General features: G+C 48.6%; 7 protein-coding genes across 7 annotated transcripts; 3 read left to right on the top strand and 4 right to left on the bottom strand.

Moving 5' to 3' along the window:
* Positions 1-1030: 1030 nt before the first annotated feature.
* Positions 1031-5367, bottom strand: N7509_005332 (Sec7 domain protein; the record flags this gene model as incomplete). The annotated part of the gene is made up of 3 exons (XM_056629969.1): positions 1031-2970; positions 3031-5283; positions 5337-5367. 3 exons carry the CDS (start codon positions 5365-5367, stop codon positions 1031-1033), a joined length of 4224 nt encoding a protein of 1407 aa, XP_056489271.1.
* A 1572-nt stretch (positions 5368-6939) lies between these two features.
* On the top strand, positions 6940-8129 carry N7509_005331 (unc-50 family protein; the record flags this gene model as incomplete). Its single annotated transcript, XM_056629968.1, has 4 exons — positions 6940-7221; positions 7318-7321; positions 7404-7741; positions 7818-8129. 4 exons carry the CDS (start codon positions 6940-6942, stop codon positions 8127-8129), a joined length of 936 nt encoding a protein of 311 aa, XP_056489270.1.
* A 583-nt stretch (positions 8130-8712) lies between these two features.
* On the bottom strand, positions 8713-9707 carry N7509_005330 (PDGFA associated 1 family protein; the record flags this gene model as incomplete). The annotated part of the gene is made up of 3 exons (XM_056629967.1): positions 8713-9390; positions 9519-9586; positions 9659-9707. 3 exons carry the CDS (start codon positions 9705-9707, stop codon positions 8713-8715), a joined length of 795 nt encoding a protein of 264 aa, XP_056489269.1.
* Positions 9708-12242: 2535 nt separating this feature from the next.
* Positions 12243-12565, bottom strand: N7509_005329 (uncharacterized protein; the record flags this gene model as incomplete). The annotated part of the gene is made up of 2 exons (XM_056629966.1): positions 12243-12398; positions 12449-12565. 2 exons carry the CDS (start codon positions 12563-12565, stop codon positions 12243-12245), a joined length of 273 nt encoding a protein of 90 aa, XP_056489268.1.
* A 1510-nt stretch (positions 12566-14075) lies between these two features.
* On the bottom strand, positions 14076-15819 carry N7509_005328 (GMC family oxidoreductase; the record flags this gene model as incomplete). Its single annotated transcript, XM_056629965.1, has 2 exons — positions 14076-15630; positions 15656-15819. 2 exons carry the CDS (start codon positions 15817-15819, stop codon positions 14076-14078), a joined length of 1719 nt encoding a protein of 572 aa, XP_056489267.1.
* Positions 15820-17235: 1416 nt separating this feature from the next.
* Positions 17236-18722, top strand: N7509_005327 (catalase; the record flags this gene model as incomplete). Its single annotated transcript, XM_056629964.1, has 10 exons — positions 17236-17269; positions 17322-17451; positions 17522-17545; positions 17594-17804; positions 17862-17954; positions 18011-18018; positions 18071-18194; positions 18250-18537; positions 18590-18674; positions 18718-18722. The coding sequence occupies 10 exons, from the start codon at positions 17236-17238 to the stop codon at positions 18720-18722; spliced, it is 1002 nt and encodes a 333-aa protein (XP_056489266.1).
* Positions 18723-18858: 136 nt separating this feature from the next.
* On the top strand, positions 18859-19323 carry N7509_005326 (catalase; the record flags this gene model as incomplete). The annotated part of the gene is made up of 2 exons (XM_056629963.1): positions 18859-19162; positions 19241-19323. 2 exons carry the CDS (start codon positions 18859-18861, stop codon positions 19321-19323), a joined length of 387 nt encoding a protein of 128 aa, XP_056489265.1.
* Between the last annotated feature and the right edge of the window lie 195 nt (positions 19324-19518).

The raw sequence follows: 19518 nt of genomic DNA, 5'->3' as shown, positions 1-19518 counted from the left end.
TCGAGGGGAATTCGCATTCTTTCGTCTTATATTCTGAAAACGCGTTGATTGCGAATTCGAGCATTTTCAAACTGGTCTCACTACCTCTTTTTTTCTGCTTTACTTTTTTTTTGTTAAAATGGGCGGATCCTTTTGAACTTTGTGCTTTTTCTTTTTATAAACTTGTTATCTGGTACCTGCTGCCTAATACTAGGTACTAGGTAGCGAGCGGTACCCACTAGAAGCCGCCCTGGAGGCGTTTCTAGTTCTTTAGTTTCAAGTTTTTGTCTTTTAAAGCGCTAGACCTAAAAATGTTAATTCCATAAGTATTGGTATTTCTCTCTCTATATGATGGCTGCAAAAAGAATAACTTTCTTTCCCTTTCTTAAAAAAAAGAAGGACGGGGACATGTTCTACCATCATTCATTTTTTTACTTATGCCGACGGTGTACAAGTTACTACTACCTACCTGGTACATACGCAAAGAACCTTGAAACCAAGACTAATATCAGACATGCATTTCAAAAAACAAATCATGGTATCCATAACATCAGTCATCGTAATCCCCAAGCATTAAAGAAAATAAACCAACCAACCCAGTCCAACTCAACTGGGGGTCCAAATAGGATACCAGAAAAGTTATCAAGAAAAGAAAAAGAGAAGAAAAAAAAACGTAGCCACACACAAATAAAAACAGGATATAGAGATATACATGCAAATGATATATGCATGGAACAAAATGGAAAGAAAAGAGGAAATCGTGAGCGTCGCTTTTGGATGGTAAGTAGAGTAGGTATCCCGGAATTTCCCCAATCTGGATGGAAGGGGTATATACAACGATTTGTGACACAGGGGGTCATGAAGAGAAATGAAAAGAGTAGAAGAAAAGAAAGAGAAGAAGAGAAGAGAAAGAAAAAGGAAAGAAGAAATGGAAGGAAAATGAAAAGGTCATAATGCAGGAAGGGATGTGGATGGGAGAGTGACCAGGACTGGAAGAAGCCACAGCTCACTGGAGCTGGAGCCTAAAGCATCGAACCTCAAGGCTCAAGGCTCAAGCAGAAACAGGCGTTTTCTGCTCCTCCTCCTTCTCCTCCCCCTTCTCCCCATCAACAGCCACAACCCCATCATCCCCATCAGTCCTATTGTAATTATTCGACTCCGCAAAAATCTTAACCTTGGAATTAATCGCATTCCTCAACGAATCAATATAAGTCCTGAACTTAACAATCTCCCTAAGAAGATACGACGACTTCCGTTCCCAATTAGCCATAGCCTTCGAGGAATTCGGATGTCTGGGCGAAAAAGCCAAATTCATCGCCGGACGCAACTCGTTATGACGCTGCAAATCATCTTCGACATTCTTCACATACGACTGGAGAGCCTTTAACTGGTCTTCTTCCGTCAGGTTCGAAGCAACCATGCTTTGCTGTGGTGGACTCCAGTCACTGATGTTTACCCTGTCGGCGGGTAATTTCGGTCGAATAGCGCCCTGATGGTCGATGGAAGAGCGGATTGAGCTTTGGATACTAGCTCGTGGAGCCGGACCCGCGGTGCCAGATGAAGGGGGCGGTGATCGATTCTGATTTTGACTATCGGGATTGATTAGGGCGCTGTTGATTACTGCGTCACTCCATCCGTATTCGATATTACTGATTCCTCCCACCAGAGGTTGTTTGGATAAACGTGCGCTCCAGTAATTGGCCGTTGAGACGAATTCGCGTACGATTTCCGGAGTGCCGGCTTGGAAGAGATGGACTGCTCCGGTGGGTAGACTCAAGGCCCAGACATGTGGGCGAGACTTGGAATAACCCGGTGAAGGGAGGGCGCTGGCAATGGTCTGCCGAAGCATGAATTTCCATATCTCTTCTGCGTTCTCGGTCCAGTTGCCGCCTCCGACGACGACGCCTCCGCGTTGCTTCGCCTTCATTCGCATTGACTTTGATGCGTTGCTGAATGAGAAAAGGCGCATCCAGCCTTGCTGGATGACAGCGAAACACTCGTTCCAATTGCGGTCCTTGGCGCGCTTGTCAACTGCATCCAAATGATGCTTGTGCTTCACGCTGCCTTCCTTGGCCCAGGGGGCACCGGCTAAGGCTAAAGTTTCGTCTTCCAGAAGTGGCGTCGTCCTCTCTGGCTCGTCAAAGCTATAAATAGAGGTGGCGGAGTCTTCTCGGATAATGGCTTGGCTGAGAGCGTTGGCAAAACCAATTGATTGCTGATATTCGCCACGAGGGAACTCCGAGCCAAACGAATCCACAGAAGCAGAGGTAAACTTGCCAAGTGAATACTTGCTCCATGTGCTTGACGCAGTTGGGCTCCAGACTGAGGACTGGTCGTCCAAACTTGTCCGGCTGGATCCCATCATAGACGGAGGATATAATCTGGCGCCCCGTGAGCGCGGTTTTGACGACCAGCGTGCAGCACCATGGCGAGAATCGGCGGAGCGACCCCGAGGGAAGATGTCTGAGCCACTTTTGCTAATAGTGCTGGGACTTCTGCGAAGCAGGCTGGAAGTTGGGCCGAGGAAGTTGTTAGATGACATGCGCGAAATCTCTTTCTCCGGCTGCGGCTGTGCGCCGTGGAGAGGAAGTCTCTCCTTCTGAATCGAGGTATAGAATTCCTTAAGCACTGCTTCCACCTGCTGTTCCCATGCCCTGACAGTTCCAGTGAAAGGAGTGCTGACCAATGGGCCAGCATCGGTATCAGTTGTCTTTTCCATGTCTAATGAACTGCGGCCAATATCGGTGGGAAAGGTAGGAGAGCGCGCAGAGGTAGGGGTCGGGGTCGAGTCGGGGTTCGAAGAGGCGGTCTTAGAGCGGTTGACAGGGCGCAATGTCTCGAAGCCTTCCGGGGCTGCATCCATCGCGACACGATGGATTGTCGGCATGGTGTTTCTGACGAATTGCGACTTGGTCATCTTCGATTCAATGTCGGCTAAATGCAAGTCGGTGTTCAGTAGAAGAATGGAGTAACAAATGGTGTGGACGACATCTATAAATCTGTTAGAAAGAAAATCACTACCCTAAGCAGATTTCAAAAGCATAAGCTTACCGGTAGCCTTGAAGCCATGACTCGGGTTGCAATCACACCATCTGGTTGAGAAGGCATCCAAGACCCGGTCGACCTGCTGAGTCTCTCCCTTCAAAACCAAGCGCTGGCAAAGACTTCGGAGAGCAGCAAGAATATTCATGTTGGACCAGTTGAAGAGTCGCATATAAGCCTCGCGAATTGTGGCGCGATCAGGGTCACCAAGCCAAGCAGCCGCTGGATCATTTCCAACGACCTCATCTTGGCTATCAAAGAGCTTTTGCGCTTGCTCTCTGTCAGACGCGGAGGGTCCATCTTCAACAGCCTCGCCGGGGCCATCCATCTTGTCTTCCTCGTCTGCAATAGCTTTGGGCTCCTCCGACTCGATCACAGGAGTGTTGGATGCAGTTTGATAGTGAGAAACTTCGGAAGCGGCAGGTGATTCGGGAACATTGTTGTCAGAGGGGAGGAGTGTCAACTTTTTGGGTCCAGCCAGATTATCCTGGGAGACATCAGACTTAGTGGAAACCTTGAGGTTGCGTGGGAAAGCTTCTGCAACAGGTGACAGCATGGCCGGTGACGCTGAATTTGTACTCTTCTCCTGCAAGGGGGAATCGGCAGACGCATTTGACTCCACATCACTAGCTTTTGGAGTGTTATCGGAGGTGCCACGACCGCCAGCTAGCGGTGAGCGATCCTGGCCGCGGGAAGAAGCCGGCGGCTGGAGGCTTTGCTTCGTCTTGGAGGGACCTCCAGGAGCCGAGACACTTTCTCTTGGCTTTTCCGTTTGCAATGATAATGCTTCCCGGGCCAGTTTACTGCCTTCACGGGCCTCCGGATTCCCTGGGGTACCGTCTGCTATATAAGGATTCATCACCTGTCGCAAGCTGCTCACCGGGCTTGGCTCTGGCTTCATGTAATCTAGAGCGTTCGATGCGAGGTCCTGAGGCAGGGTAATCGGGGGCGGGACATTATCAACCACAGACTTCTTACGACGTCGGAAAAACGAAGACTTCTGCTTGACCAAGTGTGGAGGTCCATCGCGTGTAGCCGGAGGTGCTCCAGCCGAACTCTTCGGGGGTGGTTGCTGTCTGCGGGTTTTGAGGGTGGCAGTCGCTCCAGGGGAATCCTTCTGCTCGGCCTCTTGCACAGATGCGTCGTTGGTGTTTGAGGTTGGAGACTCTGCTGGAACTGGGGACGAATTCTTCCCTGCGCCAAAGACACGTCGGAAGAAGCCCGGGCGTGGTGGTTCTTTGGGAGTACTTGCAGAGTTATTGCTGTTGCTATTGGTTGCAGTAATAACAGTGGTTGTTGCCATCGCTGTGGGTTCCGGTTGAGGGAAAGCCGGTTTATTGTATGAAATAGTCGGGCTCGGCGCAGGCGGATCTAATGTTGCGGGCATGGCCGGAGGCATATCGAGATCCGTCTCTCCGGATGGCTGGAATTCACTCTCCCGGCCTTTCAAAGTGCTGGTTCCGATATTTTCAGGGCGAGATTTTCGAACCTGGGGTGCTTGCGCTGACTTTACACTATTTCGCCGCGATGCGGCAGGCGTTCGTGATGCAGGGGCGGTTGGGGTCCTATAATCATGAAGCTTGCGGGGTCCTGCTGGAACACTTGGTGTCGGTGCCGCATCGTCGTCGTATAAGTAGTCCTGGCTAGCATCGACGTCCGTATGTGGGATGAACTTCTGTGGGCCGCAGTCAAAACTTTCTGAGCGTCGATGTCGATCCATGCCTCCTGAATCAGCGCGCCCTCTAGGAATTGTGTATGTATAGTCCGCCGTCGAAGTGCTTCCCTTGCTACCTTTGCGTATATCATTGGATCTCGGCATCGTCCCGGCACCTGATCGAGTGCTCATGGCATCCCCGCGGGCACTCCCCATCCTCCTCGGGGCTGTTTGATGATTAGAACTGCTATTGCTCCGGCGGCCTTTGGCGGTTATAGTAGCGTAGCGACTGCTTCCATCGTCATATCCGAAGTCGGCTTCGGAAGACATTGAGGAGGAGAAGGTGTGGCCGCGGTATCGGCCATTGGTCGAGTCTGTCTCAAAGGCCGAATTGAACAATCGATAGTCGTCTAGCACTGATGAAGCCGGGGCAAATTGGTCCAGCGATAGCAGCATGTTATCAACAATGGATGTGCGAGCCGCGTGGTTTGGAGACAGGGATAGGTCATGGGGGTCCCGTTCGTCGCCGGACTCGCTCGCTCTAGGCGCATTGTCGAGGGCGGCCGCAGTATCCGGGAAGGCATCGCGAATTGACGGTCGGGTATATCCTCGCTTGGGTCTAAACGTCGCAGTCTGAGAGGGAGGGGTCCGGGAGGGGAACCGGCAGCGTATGTGTCGCGCTGCTGAGACATTGTCACACTAGGAGCGCGGGTTAGTCGAGTCTGAAGTAGAACGATGGTCGAGGGTCAAATCCAGATGAAAATTCCCTGGATGAAGACGAGGAGACTCAAGGAGGGAGAGATCACGATGGGCTCTAAGATAGCACGTACCGGCAATGCCCAAGGCTCGAAGATCGGAGATGTCGTTGCCCGAAAATGGAGTGGGCTGGACCAGTTGCGGAGCGGAGGGCACGGGGAGGGGATGATTCTTAGAGGGTCATCGCATGTCCCTGACAACGCAAGGGGGTATCGGGGGGCAGTGTCAATGTGAGTTAAGGTGAATTGATTGATAATGGGACCGGGTGAAAGAGAAAACAAGAGGCACAAAAGGAACAAAAGGAACAAAAAGAACAAGAGAAACAAGAGCCGGGGGCGGGACGAACTCCTGAAGTTCCAAGGTTGAACTAGTCAAAGAAGGTGGAACTGGAGAACCTTAGAACTGATGGAAGTTAATACCTGGCAAAGTTTGGGTCTTTAGGGTAGTTATTGGTTCAAGTTACCAAGGTTTATCTCATCAAGCCACAATTGCAATCAGAGAGAGGATATTCGGGGTAGTGAGGGTACTAGGACTAGGTCGAAACAGAAACAGGGGAAATTGATGCAGTTTGGCCGTGAGGTCCATCTGCATGGATTCAGGGGGTCGATGCGTTGGCACCCTGTTTTTGGCTCAAATACGCCTATCACACAGAGTTGGAGAAATCCTGTTATGATTGCAGAGTAGATACGAGTATACTGAGCGCAAAGTATCTATCTTGAGTATACGAAGGTAAGTATACTGGTTTCTGACTCCTCTTCCGCTGCGCAACTTGGTCGATCTTGATGGTGGAGCCCAGTGGAGACCAACCGTCTCGCGCTCAGTCCATGTTCTTGCAGATTGCAGGCTGGATGCTATGCAGTAATGTGATGCATCTAGAGGCAACTTTGACTTTTCCATGGCATGGTGAGTGACATGGTGAGGTCTGCCAGTGTTTGTCCGGTTCAATGCTGAGTTGATGGATCGAATATATCAAGAAGGTTTGTACATGTACACTACCTAGGTACTCGCTCACTACACCGTGATTACGAATATGAACATCTGTTGAAAATATATACTTGCCCAGCCGCCAGTGCTCTTGTGGATCACCTTGGCACAAGATAGCACAGGACACCATTATTATCTATCTACTACTGTAGGTACAACTACTATAAATGCTCCCTTGCAGAGTGGTCCAGTTAACATCACCGTAGTCCAGTATACTTGGGTTAGTCACGAGACCGATACCGGTCAATGAAGACTACCATTTGTAGAATACTCGTAAACTATATGGAACATATATTGACTATTTTGTGAGTTTATGAAATATGAAACAAGCGAGCTGATCAATTTGAAACAGCTTCACTTACACTACACCTTTGCAAAGCTATCTGCCTCAGGCATGCGATTGTGGTACACCTCAGGCACAAAGGCACAAGTCATGTGACGATGACATAGCCCCGAGACCTGCGTACTCGGGCTCAACCGATCAACGTGTCGTGTCAATGTCCTGACCAGAACGGGCCTCGACAATGAACCCGCACATCTCTGTTCCTCGCCAACATGCTGGTCCGGCCAATTTCGGTTCCACCCTCGCCGCGGGTCCAGCGTGCGCATGCCGCGCTTCTTTAAGAGGTACGCTCCTCGGCATGGCAGAGGGGGAATGGGAACTTGAACCAAAGACAATAGCGACTGACTATATTATACCCAACAGGCTCTTTAAATTTCCCCAAATGGACTTTGAGATGGCCATCTGGGAAATGACTTCCCTACTGATCGCCCCGAAGAAGGTCTTCAAGTCCATATATTACCATGTAAGTTATCCATTCCGCCGGGAATCGGATCTCGGGCAGTCCAGCCAGCCCAAGTCCAATTGATCAATCCATGCTAACCACCTTATTTCCATATAGAAACGTAAGTCACGTCGTGTGCCAGGGCCAACACCTCTTCACCTCTCCAATACCTCTCTCCTAACTCGAACTTTCTTCTTTCGCAGAAACCAAAAACACATGGCATCGCCCTGACCCATCATTCACCTACCTCCTCTCTTTCTTCCTACTCCTCACAGCCCTCGCCTGGGGTCTCGCCTATACCCCCTCATTCGGCGCGATCATCCGCCTCTCGCTACTCTTCGTATTCTTGCATTTCATTGGATCATCGCTGTTCGTCTCTGCTATCGGCTACTTTGTCATTGGCCGCCTCTTTGGTCCCAATGGCGCCGCTGCCTCGATGACTGGCTTCCGCGGCTCGAGGGGTCGTCGGCGCGGTGCTGCTCAGGGTTTATTCATGCAACCCGGGGAGAAAGATCAGCTGGAATTTGGATACTGCTTTGATGTATGCCTCCTAGCCCAAGCCTAGCCCTCTTTCTTTTCTTTGGTTTGGGAAATTTCCTCTCTAACGCAATCCCCAGGTCTCCAATCGCGCGTTTTTCCCTCTCTACTTGCACCTCTACGTGATCCAGTTCCTACTCCTCCCACTCCTCACACGCAGCCCGAGTAATTTCCTCGCAACATTCCTCGGAAACACGCTCTACCTCTCCGCCTTGATCTACTACACCTACATCACTTTCCTGGGCTATAATGCTCTTCCATTCTTGCATAACACGGAGTTGCTTCTCATTCCCATCCTGATATTCGGCCTTCTCTGGCTCATTAGCTTGATTGCTGGATGGGGGGTTGTCATGGATGGATGGGGCGTTGAGGGCTTGTTCTGGGGTGTATGAAAATAGCTAGGGCCACAGCCACAGCTATGGCTACGGCTACATACATCCTTCGCCCCAGAAAGAAAAGAATCCATTGACTTGGCTTGACCACTCTGGGCTATTCTTCCCACTCTAAACTAATTTCTTGGGGGCTTTGATTTTTATGTCCCATGTACGAACGAAACCTTCATTTTCCTTTCTCTCCTTTTCATTTTCCTCTTCCTTTTCCTTTTCTTTTTTTTCCCTTCTCATTGATCTATTCCTGGCTATGCATCGAAAAAGAGTAATTCTTGTTCTCTTCTGTGATTAGGGTGGGCGTTGGTGTACATGATTTTGTCTTTCATCTCTAGGACCAGGACCAGGACCAGGCATTATTTCCTTTCCCCATTCCCATTCCCATTCCCATTCCCTCTGTGCGTGTATTTGTGTTATAGATCACAATATCAAAATATCCTTTTCAGTCATCACGTTATATCGGTATCAAAAACACACACAGAAAAATGTCATCAACATCAACATCAACATCAACATCAACATCAACATCAACACCCTCCCCAAACCCTCCAGCCGGCAAGACAAGACAAGAAAAGTTACAACATCTATTCTATTTCTTCTTGTTACCCCCCTTCTTACTACCAGGCGCAACCTTCCCCATAGCAGCAGCCCGCAATTTATCCTCACGAGCCTGAATAGCCGCCGCCCGCTCCTTAGCAGCCTCATCCTTCTCCTCCTTCTCAGCCTCCTTCCTCGCCTTCTCCGCCTCACGCTGTTCCCGAATAATCTTGAGTCTCGCCAGATCAGCCCTAGCCTCATCAGTCTTCCCCTCAGCATGAAGCTTCAAATACCGCTCCCTCGCCTGCTGCGCCTGAATCGCCTCACGCTCACGACGAGAAAGCTGTGAGAGGTCCTTAACCACCTTTTTAGGCTTCTTCTCTTCATCCGAGTCGGTGGGTTTGATCAGTTGGGAGCGGGATTTGGCTGTGTGGTTTGGGTTGGCGGGGAGGGCGGCGGATGCAGATGAGGGCTCGTCGTCGTCGTCATCTTCGGACTCGGAGTCTGTGGGGAGATCGCCGACTTGTGCGGGGCCCTTTTTGCGCTTTGCTAGGGCCGCGGCTTTCTTTGCTTTTGCGGCAGCGCGGCGGGCTTCGCGGGTTACTTCTTCGGATGCGTTGGTGGGTTGGGCGCCGCTGCTGGCAGTGGGAGCGGCGTCATCGCTTTCGTCGGAGCTTTCTTCCTCTGATGAGGATTCCTCGCTGGATGAGGGGATTTCGTCGCCGGGGTCCTGTTGTATAAGAATGGCGTGTCAGTTTTTTTCTTGTTCATTTCACTGTGCTTGTGCCCGAGAGGTGGCGGGGGGGAGAGGGGGAGGGGAATTGGTTTTCTTCCAATTCCACTGGAGTTTCAACTTACGCGCCAGAGACCGACTGGGTTACCCTCCTTATCGATGGGCTGTAGGTCACGACTGAACTTCTTGCCTCCTAATTTCAAGCAAATTGGTGAGTTCTTTGTCCGGGGAGCGGGGGCATTTGCGCAGGTGAACGCGATCGTACCTCCTCGCGAGGGCTTTGAGAACTTTCCTCCACGACCGCGGGGCGCCATGATGAAGAAGTCTTGATGTGTGTTTTTTGAATGGAAGTGGGGGTTGTAGAGGTTGCCGAGTAATCTGTAGCTCAGATAGATGTATGTAGCTATTTTTTAACCCTTCAAAAGACACAGTCAGTACTTTGTTGAGTCATTTCGAGTCACCACGGACAAGGCATACACTGAGTAGACCGCAAATGGAGGGGCAAGACAAAGTGGGGTGGAAAGAAGTGCGCGGGCAATGAAGACAAGCGCCAAAGAGAGGAGAGAGAATGGAGATTGGAGACACAAGATGGAATTGACCAGGGTACCAGTACTTACCGTGAAATGAGGGTGCTGGGAGGGCTGGGGAACAATATTGAAAAGAAGATGGCGGACGAGTCACCGCGCTGGAATTAATCAGTTTTGGTGGGGAGGCAATGCTTCCGCCCGAGCATTCACATTAGGGTACCGCCACCACTATAAGGTACAACTAGTATAACAGATGCTCAGCTATTTCTACAGGCTATTCGGAAATTAGAGGTAGAGGAAGATTGTCTTAATTGATAAAGTGCATTTCTAGAAAACAATATAAGACTTGAAACTCACAAATAATAAATGGCCCAGTCAAAGCAGTTAGAATAATCAGACAATGCCATTGCCCTAAGGACCTGGTTCCTGGTTCTCATGTATGGATCATCGGTTTGATTCCCAGAGGTACTCATCCCGCTTAGCTGACTGGAGGCTGAGGAATAGCCCCTGAACCCAGGGAAAATGCTCAAACTCGATCTTTGAAGGCTGTTCTTGTGCAGCGAGAACCGGAACGTCTGATAGAAATTGCCTGTGGTAGACTCAGGCTTCCAGGAAACTCAAGCCCTCCCTTGAAATACGTACTCGAGGACTCACAAACCTGACTAGCAAAGGCACACTTCCTGAGCCCCCGTGATAATCTTAATGTCTGCGAATATTTCCGAAAGGGGAGTGAAATGAGAACAATTCGTGATATCCTTACTGGACAGCATGCCCATCACCTGGTTGGAACCCATGCACACAAAACTTCTCGAATCTCCTTCGACTGAGAAATGATTCCCACTTTTCTTGGCCACGGCATGCTCCCAGGTCGCAATCAGCTTCTCTTTCTCACTCGCAGGATCTTTGACATGATAGATCTCGATGGATTCTACCTTATTCAAACGCCCTCGGATGGGACATCGTTGCCAAGACCCGTGAATTAGGACAGGCTGATATGTGCTCGGCTATTCAATGGTCAGCATAATATTGATAGTACGAATGGAATTAAAGTACTTACCTGGTTGTAGTGACTCCAAATCGTTGGAAATCGGGCGGGGGCTACCCGGATAAGGGCCCAGTGGAAGTGAACCAGACAATAGATGAGAGATGTTTGATATGCACTTGACAGGGACTTGAAGGATCAAGAGCATGTAGAAGCTTGCCGAAACCTGTAGTGATTGTTAGTAAGTGTTAATAACTATTTAGAACCATGAGTAGTTAATTACCTGCAGCCCTGCTTTGAGCACATATCAACCGGGACAGCCTGAATACCAGGGCTGGTTGCCTTGAGTCAAGCAATGACACAAACAGAACACCCTCAGCATAACGTCAGTAGTCTCAATAACATACACGAGACCCGGGCTTCAGTCTCGAACAGCCACACATCTCTATAGAACTCTTTCGAGATAACGAGTTCTCCGGGAGGGTAACATCGTCTTCCATCATGTTTCCCGCGATGCTTCGTGATGGTTCAGTGCGGGAAGCATCTCATACAATAATAGACTGAGTTGCCCGGACAGAAAATGGCCAACATGCTGCTCGAATCGTCTTTGTAGTCCTGTCTCGTCCGCAACCAAGACGTGCTTTTCCAGCCAAGAAGGTCGCTAAATGGGGCTGGGCATTTCGTGTCAAATATCGCGACTAGGACACCTGTTTCCAGGTCATCCTTGACAAAGGCACCTTCAAGGAAAAGTCGCTTTGCTTTGTCAAACTCATCCTCAAACATCAAATTGTTCACGGTATGTTGGTTGTTAGAATCTCCATGCAACAAGCGAGCAAGTTGAGAAGAGTAACTTTGTGGGTGCCTAGCCCATCGAAGCCATTCATCATAACAATCAGCCCCCTTCCGAGTGAATCTTGCTTGGTAAAGAGCTCCATGAAATTATCTCGCACGGGCTTGTAGAAGCCCTGGTTTGAGCTTTGTACGAAGACAAGTAGCTCCACAAAGTCCCTTGAAAAGACTAAAATTAATGATATATTAGTGATTGATCGAAAGTGAGGCATCACGAATACTAGCATACTTATGTTTTGACCCTCCGCCAAATTATTGCTATTCCATGCTGTTGTATACAGCTATCTCCTTTTGATAGTGGATCTTACCACAGATCAACAGTATTAGTTAACTTCTTGCAAAAACACCCATCTCTCTCTCAGTTCCAAAACAGCTCCACCAACAGTTCGATCTGTACCAGTAGGCGTTCAATCTGTTCCGCCAGCACATCCATTCGCTGATCGTCAATTTTTTCTTGCTCTCACTCACGCCACTCACCGATCCACATACCATCAGCCACTGCTCCCGGATCTCGGCCGCTCCCCAACCCCGGTGACCTGAACGGCCACCATGGTCTGGGGAAAGGCGTCGACCTCGAGGAGCAGTTGGTGGAGAGAGTCCAACACGTCCTCCAGCTCCTCAACGAATAGGTTGACCGCGCTTGATTCCTATCAATCGTTAATTTTGGTGTCTTTTCCTGCCTTCTTTGCATACGTACTGGGTGACCCCATGGGGCTGCGTCCATATCACCGGCCGGGATCGAGGCTACGTCTGCCTCGACCCCGACCAGTATGCCTGCCATATTCACCGCTTTTCCATCCAGTAGTCGTCTCATTCTGGTCTAGAATCTTCAATCAGCTATTCTGAACCGGCCTCTCCTCTCCTGTTCTGTAAGAGCATGGCCTCCATACTCATTGTCTTCCAACGCCGCTTGGTTGTAATATGGGACAGGCCGCAACCATTGCCTCCTAGGCAATGGTTATATTGGGGAGACTCAAGCTGCCCTAATATCCCCACTCATTGGATTCGGTCCATCATGTTTCGGGCATATTGTACTTCATTGAGTCGAGTCGAACCTCTTGTTGAAATTTGGCTAGGGCTCAAGAATCCCCACAAACTTTATGCGACGGAGGACTGAGCTTCCGGTTCGTCAGGTTCGGCTGGTTTGTGAGCTGCCAAGATTGATATATGGTATAGCCTTAAGCACCAGGTCGCGCGCAGTCTGCCGAATCAAAGCCATAGTTGCTTTTGATGTTCTGAGAGGACTTGGAGAAGTTGTTTTGATCGCGATTTCTCACTGTTTATATAGTTCTGGGTGTTGAGGTAGCTCCGGGTTCTCCTACTCCTCATCATCATTTCAGGGCTCAACTAATCAGGGCACCAGTCCTCTTGCGGCGCCTTTGCCATCCCCTTCCCCATCGCCGTCGAGACGAAGGCAGGGGATTCTGAGTCGCTTTGCTCAGCGACATCCTGTGCTCACGTACACAATGATGGACCATAGGGCCTAGCTTGAATAGTTGAATCTCACAAGCGAAGCAAGTCTCCATGGTGTATCCCTTTCGTTGAGGACCGTCATCAACTAGTTCAGTGATGGAGAGAGGGGAAGGAGATGATGGGTGATGTAAGGTGTAGATTGATGGAACAATGGAGGGAGGCTAATATAGGTGACCTGAGACAGCCTGAGACATCACAGCCTCAACATTCAGCATTTTTTTGGAGTAAGCAGACTCCTGCACGGGTGTAGTGCATGGTGTAATAGAATATTAGTAGTAAGTGTGTTGTGAAAGGTGCAGGAGGTGCAGGTGCAGGTGCAGGGAGCTATGGAAACATTGCTGACTAACAACTCCTAACCACAACAGTGCTCAAAGAACTTTGAAGTGACCTATTTTGATGATTTATTCAGCTTCTGCTTATTGAGGTGTTCTTTTCTATTCCCAGCCCTGTACCACCTAGAACAGTCGAAAAAGTGATGTTGTGAGGGTACCAAGATGCTAGCTAGCAACTACATTGGGTAGGTGCATTGCAGATGCGAAGACGTCTACCGTGATTGTTTCTTAGATTTCATATAAAATATAACATTTCTGGACAGAAGGACCAAGGACTTATAAAGAGACTAGATATGCAGACACAATAACATTTTGTCAAATACCACGACAATTGATCACTGTTTGAAATCAGACTATTGTATATGTCCTGCAATTTATGTCCGATGTCTGTACGCACAAACGAACTCCTTGCAGTATAAACGGAATATAGCGCCCCCACCTCTTCTTCCACATCTTTCATAGTTAGGATCTCTGAAAGGGAAAAAGTCGCTGACTTGAAAGACTCGGAAAAATGCCAGCCTAGTGGTAGAGGTCTCCATGGTCACCCTTGATAGCATCGGCGCCCTTCTCTGCCACCATATAGACTGAGTTCTGAATGCGACAGTCAGGAATAACAGGGATAACAGAGGCATCAATAACCCGCAGGTTCTTGATTCCATGTACCTTCAGGCCCGCATCCACCACACCTTGCTGGATATTTTTGGAGAGACGGGCTGTACCGCAAGGATGGAAAGAGGTCTGAGAGCGATCCAACACAGTTCTTTTCATCGCGTCGTCGTCGTGAAGAGGCATATCCCAAGGATACTCATCCAGAACGATGTCCTTAAATCCTTCACCATTCTTGAGAACATCATATGCAAATCTGATACCCTCACGGATGGCAATGATATCAAGGTCATCTTGGAAATAGTTCAAGTTGATGTTAGGTTGCTCCAGAGGATCCGCGCTATTGAGGGTAACCTCACCACCCTCGGAGACAGGACGAACAAGATCCACCATAACTGTCATATAACTGCCTTTGTTTGGATGCGGGAAATGCCACTGGAAGGCACTACCAAACAGAGGGATGAAATCAAGCTCGAAATGGGGCTGGCCATAGGGACAGAAAGGATCGAGTCCACTGTTGGCAGCTTTTGCCTTGATGTACTCAGGCGACTTTTCAAGGTATTTGTCGATGCGAGGGAAACCAATCAATTCGAGGAAAGGTGACCCCATAGCGCCGAGATGTCCCTTGGAATAAGATTCTAGAACCTTATTTTGCAGTGGACCCTTTCTCAAGACATGGCTATCCATTGAGAACTCATCTTTAAGACGAAGAACAAAGGGAACGCCAGGGTGATCTAAAAGATGCTGACCAACATGGCGGGAGTCAACAATCACTGGGATGTTGTGCTTGGTCAGCTCTGGTGCCGGCCCTATGCCGCTGAGCATCAGAAGCTTAGGGGTTTCGAAGACACCCTGAGAGACGATAACTTCACGAGAAGCATAGAGATTCAGCTCTTGCCCAGAGGCGGTGATCACAGTAACACCCTTAGCAGTGCGATCAGCATCGTCGATGATAAGCCGTTTCGAGTGAACCTCGGGAAGTATGGTAATGTTTGGCTTATCCACGACTGCCAGAAAACTTCCGGAGCGCCGACCCTTGTAGATAGTATTGACACTATGAACTAGGCCCCGCATCTCACCATCAAAAATGTTTTCTGAAATAGGCTCACCAGTGGATTTCCAAGCCTTAGAGAGAAGATCACGGAAGCCCTTCATTTCCGGCATGAGTTCAGCATGGGCAATCGGAATCGGACCACCTGAGCCAATTTTCTTGAGCTCTGGAGGATATAGACCAGCATCGTCGTGATAGGTGACACTCTTTCGGAGATAAGGGACGAGAGGATCCCAAGTCCACTCTTTCCCGCCGTACTCCTCCCACATATCAAAGGTAGCCTTTGAACCGGGAACCCAAGAGAAGTAATTCAAGGACGAGCTACCGCCAAGAGCCTTTCCACGAGTGTTAGGCTTCTCAATGCGCTCGTAGTCGTCGCGCTTCACCATGGTAGTCTTGTAGGCCCAATCATACTGGCTGCCACGAATGTCCATGGCAAGACCGGGGGATCCGAATCTCCTCATTGTCCTTGGAGGTTCCGATGCCAGCTTCGACGACGAGAATTCTGGCGTTGGGATTTTCTGCAAGGCGACAGGCGACGATATTGCCTGCTGTACCACCACCGACGACAATAAAGTCAAAATAGGTACCGTCTTTAACAGTCATGATGGAAAAGAGGCTTTCAGAAATGCGATTATAGATTGAAACTGAACTCAGATGAATCAAAAAGCTCAAGATCCAACGACCTCTTTATAATGATGCTCCTAGCTCACGCTGTGGAGTCCGTAGTCTGGAGCCATCAATGACACGACATCGATCGTATAGCATTTTAGGACCGTGTTTACCTTTGCTATCTAGAGAATTCATAAATCCAATATGATACAGAGTAAGATGACGAGTTTACTATGCTGTTCTGATACCGCGGCTTGATCCAATACGCTACAATTGGTCTAATAGTATGTCTGTTCTAGGTTTCGTATGCAGGCGGGCACTCATGTCAGATATCATGCTCCATTTAGGTCAATGGCTTCCGGAAATGGGTATACTATGGTGGGGAAATATAACGCTTTGTGAGTTCATATTATCATTCTCGGTCCGTTTCGGCCGCAGAGGCGAAAGTGATGATGTATTTGATACCTGGGGCAATTTTGATGGGAAGCTGTCACTTGTGGGGCCCCCGCTCACCATGAAGCCAAATTTGGCAATAGTATCTGGCCAATCATATAATCTCTCGTAATGTCCCTTGAGTTACTGCGCGTTCAAATCATTTTGATTTCTAGGTACAAAATCTCACCGCTACTCTAGCACCTCTCACCACTGCGGGGCCAATATAGTCTCGTATTAAGGAGCTGATCTTCGGAACTTGCGATCAATTTTTGGTGCCTCTCAAGCTGGAATTGGACGAAGAATGTGTTATCACTGGTATTAATTCAAAATTAGAGTTGAGAGATTGGCTGATTTGGTCTAGAGAGCAGTGGTTCTTGAATTCGAGGTAATTAGCCCGATTACAAAATTCACTCATAGAGAATATGGTGTTCTGTCCAAAAACGGTGTGGGTTTCTGTCATTTCCGGATTAGGAATGTCTTTGCCACTCCTCTGCCTCCAAAATGTGCTAACAAACGTATATTAGCGAGTTACATGCCCCAATATCCCAACGGCAGCCTAGATTGATGGTGGGTACGGAAAATTGCGTTTTTGTGCTTGCAAATTTGGAAGTAGTGGTTGGTCGACCCGATATCTTTCACGGAGTTGTAATACTTTTGACTTCCGAATTAGTTAGTACTACTATTTTTGGCAGCTTCTTCTTTCCGGAATTTCATAATTAAACATCGTTGCTGAGTTCTTATACGTCACCTCATGTGGGGTAAAATGTATGATCAGTAGCCCACGGCCCAAGCTCCAATGAGTGTAAGTGTAATACTAAGAATTGAAACAAGCCAGTTTGTACAACAAAGCGGGATAAGTCTTCAGAATGAAGGCTATAAAGAGTCGTGCGCCCTGGAAAGCTCAGGCCAGCAGTTGCACATATTCTCTTTGGTATACTCAAATTGCCTTATCTTCGCTGTCAAAATTGTCACATCATGAGTGACGACAAGTACTATACTTTAGCCGAGGGTATAAGGCCTTCCAGTCCTTTTATTTGCGCTCTAAGGCTGAAAATTACCAGGCTGTCCCTTCGCAAGCAATGCAACAGCTCTTTTGATGCGTGGAAAGCAAGGAAGTGGGCTCGGCTTGCTTCAGGATACTCAGCTTATTGAGACCTTGGCCCATTTCTCTCGCGAGAGAATCCCAGAGAGGTAAATATTCTGACCAACCAATCATTTATTTTGAAGTAGCTGTGGAGCCTTGAAGCTAACGTCTGCAAAGAGTCGTTCACGCCAAAGCTGTCGGGTAGGCCATCAACTTCTGTATGAGGATCATCTTATTGAAAATTTGTAGATCCTACGGAGAATTCGAAGCCACCCGTGACTGTTCCGACTTCACCAGCGCCAGCTTTCTCAACAAGGTCGGAAAGAAGACGCCTATGCTTCAGCGCGTATCAACGGTTGGCCCCGAATCTGGATCTGCTGATACTTCCCGTGATGTGCACGGGTGGGCCATGAAGTTTTACACCGATGAAGGAAACCAGGATTTCGTTTTCAACAATACTGTACGTCCTTTCTTCATTATTTCCTTCTTTCTGTCTTTCTGATACCCATTGAATTAGCCTGTTTTCTTTATTCGCGACCCTATCAAGTTTCCTTCTATGAACCGCTCTCACAAGCGACACCCTCAAACTCATCTTCCCGACGCAAACATGGTAAGTCCTCCCAACTTTTTCCAGTTATGTGGATTACAAAACTGATGGTCTTACAGTTCTGGGAGTATGTGAGCTTCTTAAGCTCTGATTCTTGAATCAGACTGACCATCATATAGTTTCCATGTCGGCAATCCTGAGGGTATCCATCAACTTCTGGTTCTGTTCAGTGACCGTGGCACTCCGAAGTCAGTTCGCTACATGAGCTCGTACAGTGGACACACCTATAAGTTCACTAAGGCAGTATGTGACTATGATTATTATCAGATATTGGACCTTTGGCTAATTTAACACTTAGGATGGCTCTTTTAAATATGCGAAAATCCATATGAAAACGCAGCAAGGAATTGAAAACCTCTCTTCTCAAGAAGCTACCAGAATCGCCGGGGAGGATCCTGATTTTATGATTCGCGATATGTTCGAGGCAATTGAGAGGGGTGACTACCCAACCTGGAACGTTTACGTCCAACTGATGAGCCCTGAAGAAGCGGAGAAATACAAGTGGAACATCTTCGATATGACCAAGGTTTGGCCACATACGGACTTCCCTCTGCAACAGATCGGCCGTGTTACCATGAACCGCAACGTAAGTCTTCATGAGTTTCCAATGATTTCTTGCAGTTATTGAGTTGGAACAGCCACAAAATTACTTCGCCGATATCGAACAAGCGGCATTTTCACCCTCGACAATGGTCCCTGGAATCGCTGCCTCCGCTGATCCAGGTAAGTCAGAAAGCCAGATAATTATTCACAAGATACCTCATAGATTAACTGTCCCTAAGTACTGCAAGCACGACTCTTTGCGTATCCTGATGCAGCTCGCTACCGCCTTGGCGTCAATTACCAGCAACTCCCCACCAACGCCGCGAAAGTGCAAGTCTACTGCCCCTTTCAACGTGATGGGGCCATGAGATTTGACGACAATTACGGTGGCGACCCCAACTATGTTGGCTCCTCAATCAAACCCACCAAGTTCTACCAAGACGAGAAGGGAATCAGCGCCTCTGCACTGGCACTACACACCGAGCACGAAAAGTGGGTGGGAGAGGTCTCCGCTTACACAAGCGAGATCACAGATGATGACTTTGTCCAGCCTGCAGCATTGTGGGAGGTCATTGGTCGCGAGTCTGGTCACCAAGAGAGAGTTATCGAAAACCTTGTGGGCAGTATCAAGGGTGTCAAGTACCCTGGGTTGCGTAAGGCTGTCTACGGTAAGATTTCCCAGTAGCCCTAACCACACGCCTCCGGCGTGGTTGTATACTAAGGAATCAGACTAACTGCGAGACTAGGACTCTTTGGACGTGTCAATAAGGATCTCGGGTCCATTTTGCAGCAGCGTACCGAAGCAGCGATCAAGACTGCGCAGAAGTAGGAAGGGTTATCTAGTCCATCCAACTAGGAAGATATCTACTAGCTACTACTGGTTAGATGTTTGTCAAATGATTTTGCCTGTGGAAGGCGATGCGTTTAGAAGGGTTTATTTGGTTTTAATCGTAGTTCGAGTTACGAATTGTAACTAGAGAACTGGTATTACCCGTCGCCATATGGTCGGATGGCAATTGGGAAG

The sequence above is a fragment of the Penicillium cosmopolitanum genome, assembly GCF_028827165.1.
Source record: "Penicillium cosmopolitanum strain IBT 29677 chromosome Unknown utg000006l:49.0-5199605.0:1.0-5204138.0, whole genome shotgun sequence".
Taxonomy (NCBI): domain Eukaryota; kingdom Fungi; phylum Ascomycota; class Eurotiomycetes; order Eurotiales; family Aspergillaceae; genus Penicillium; species Penicillium cosmopolitanum.
The sequence above is the reverse complement of the archived record's forward strand: the minus strand, read 5'-3'. Positions and strand labels throughout refer to the sequence as shown.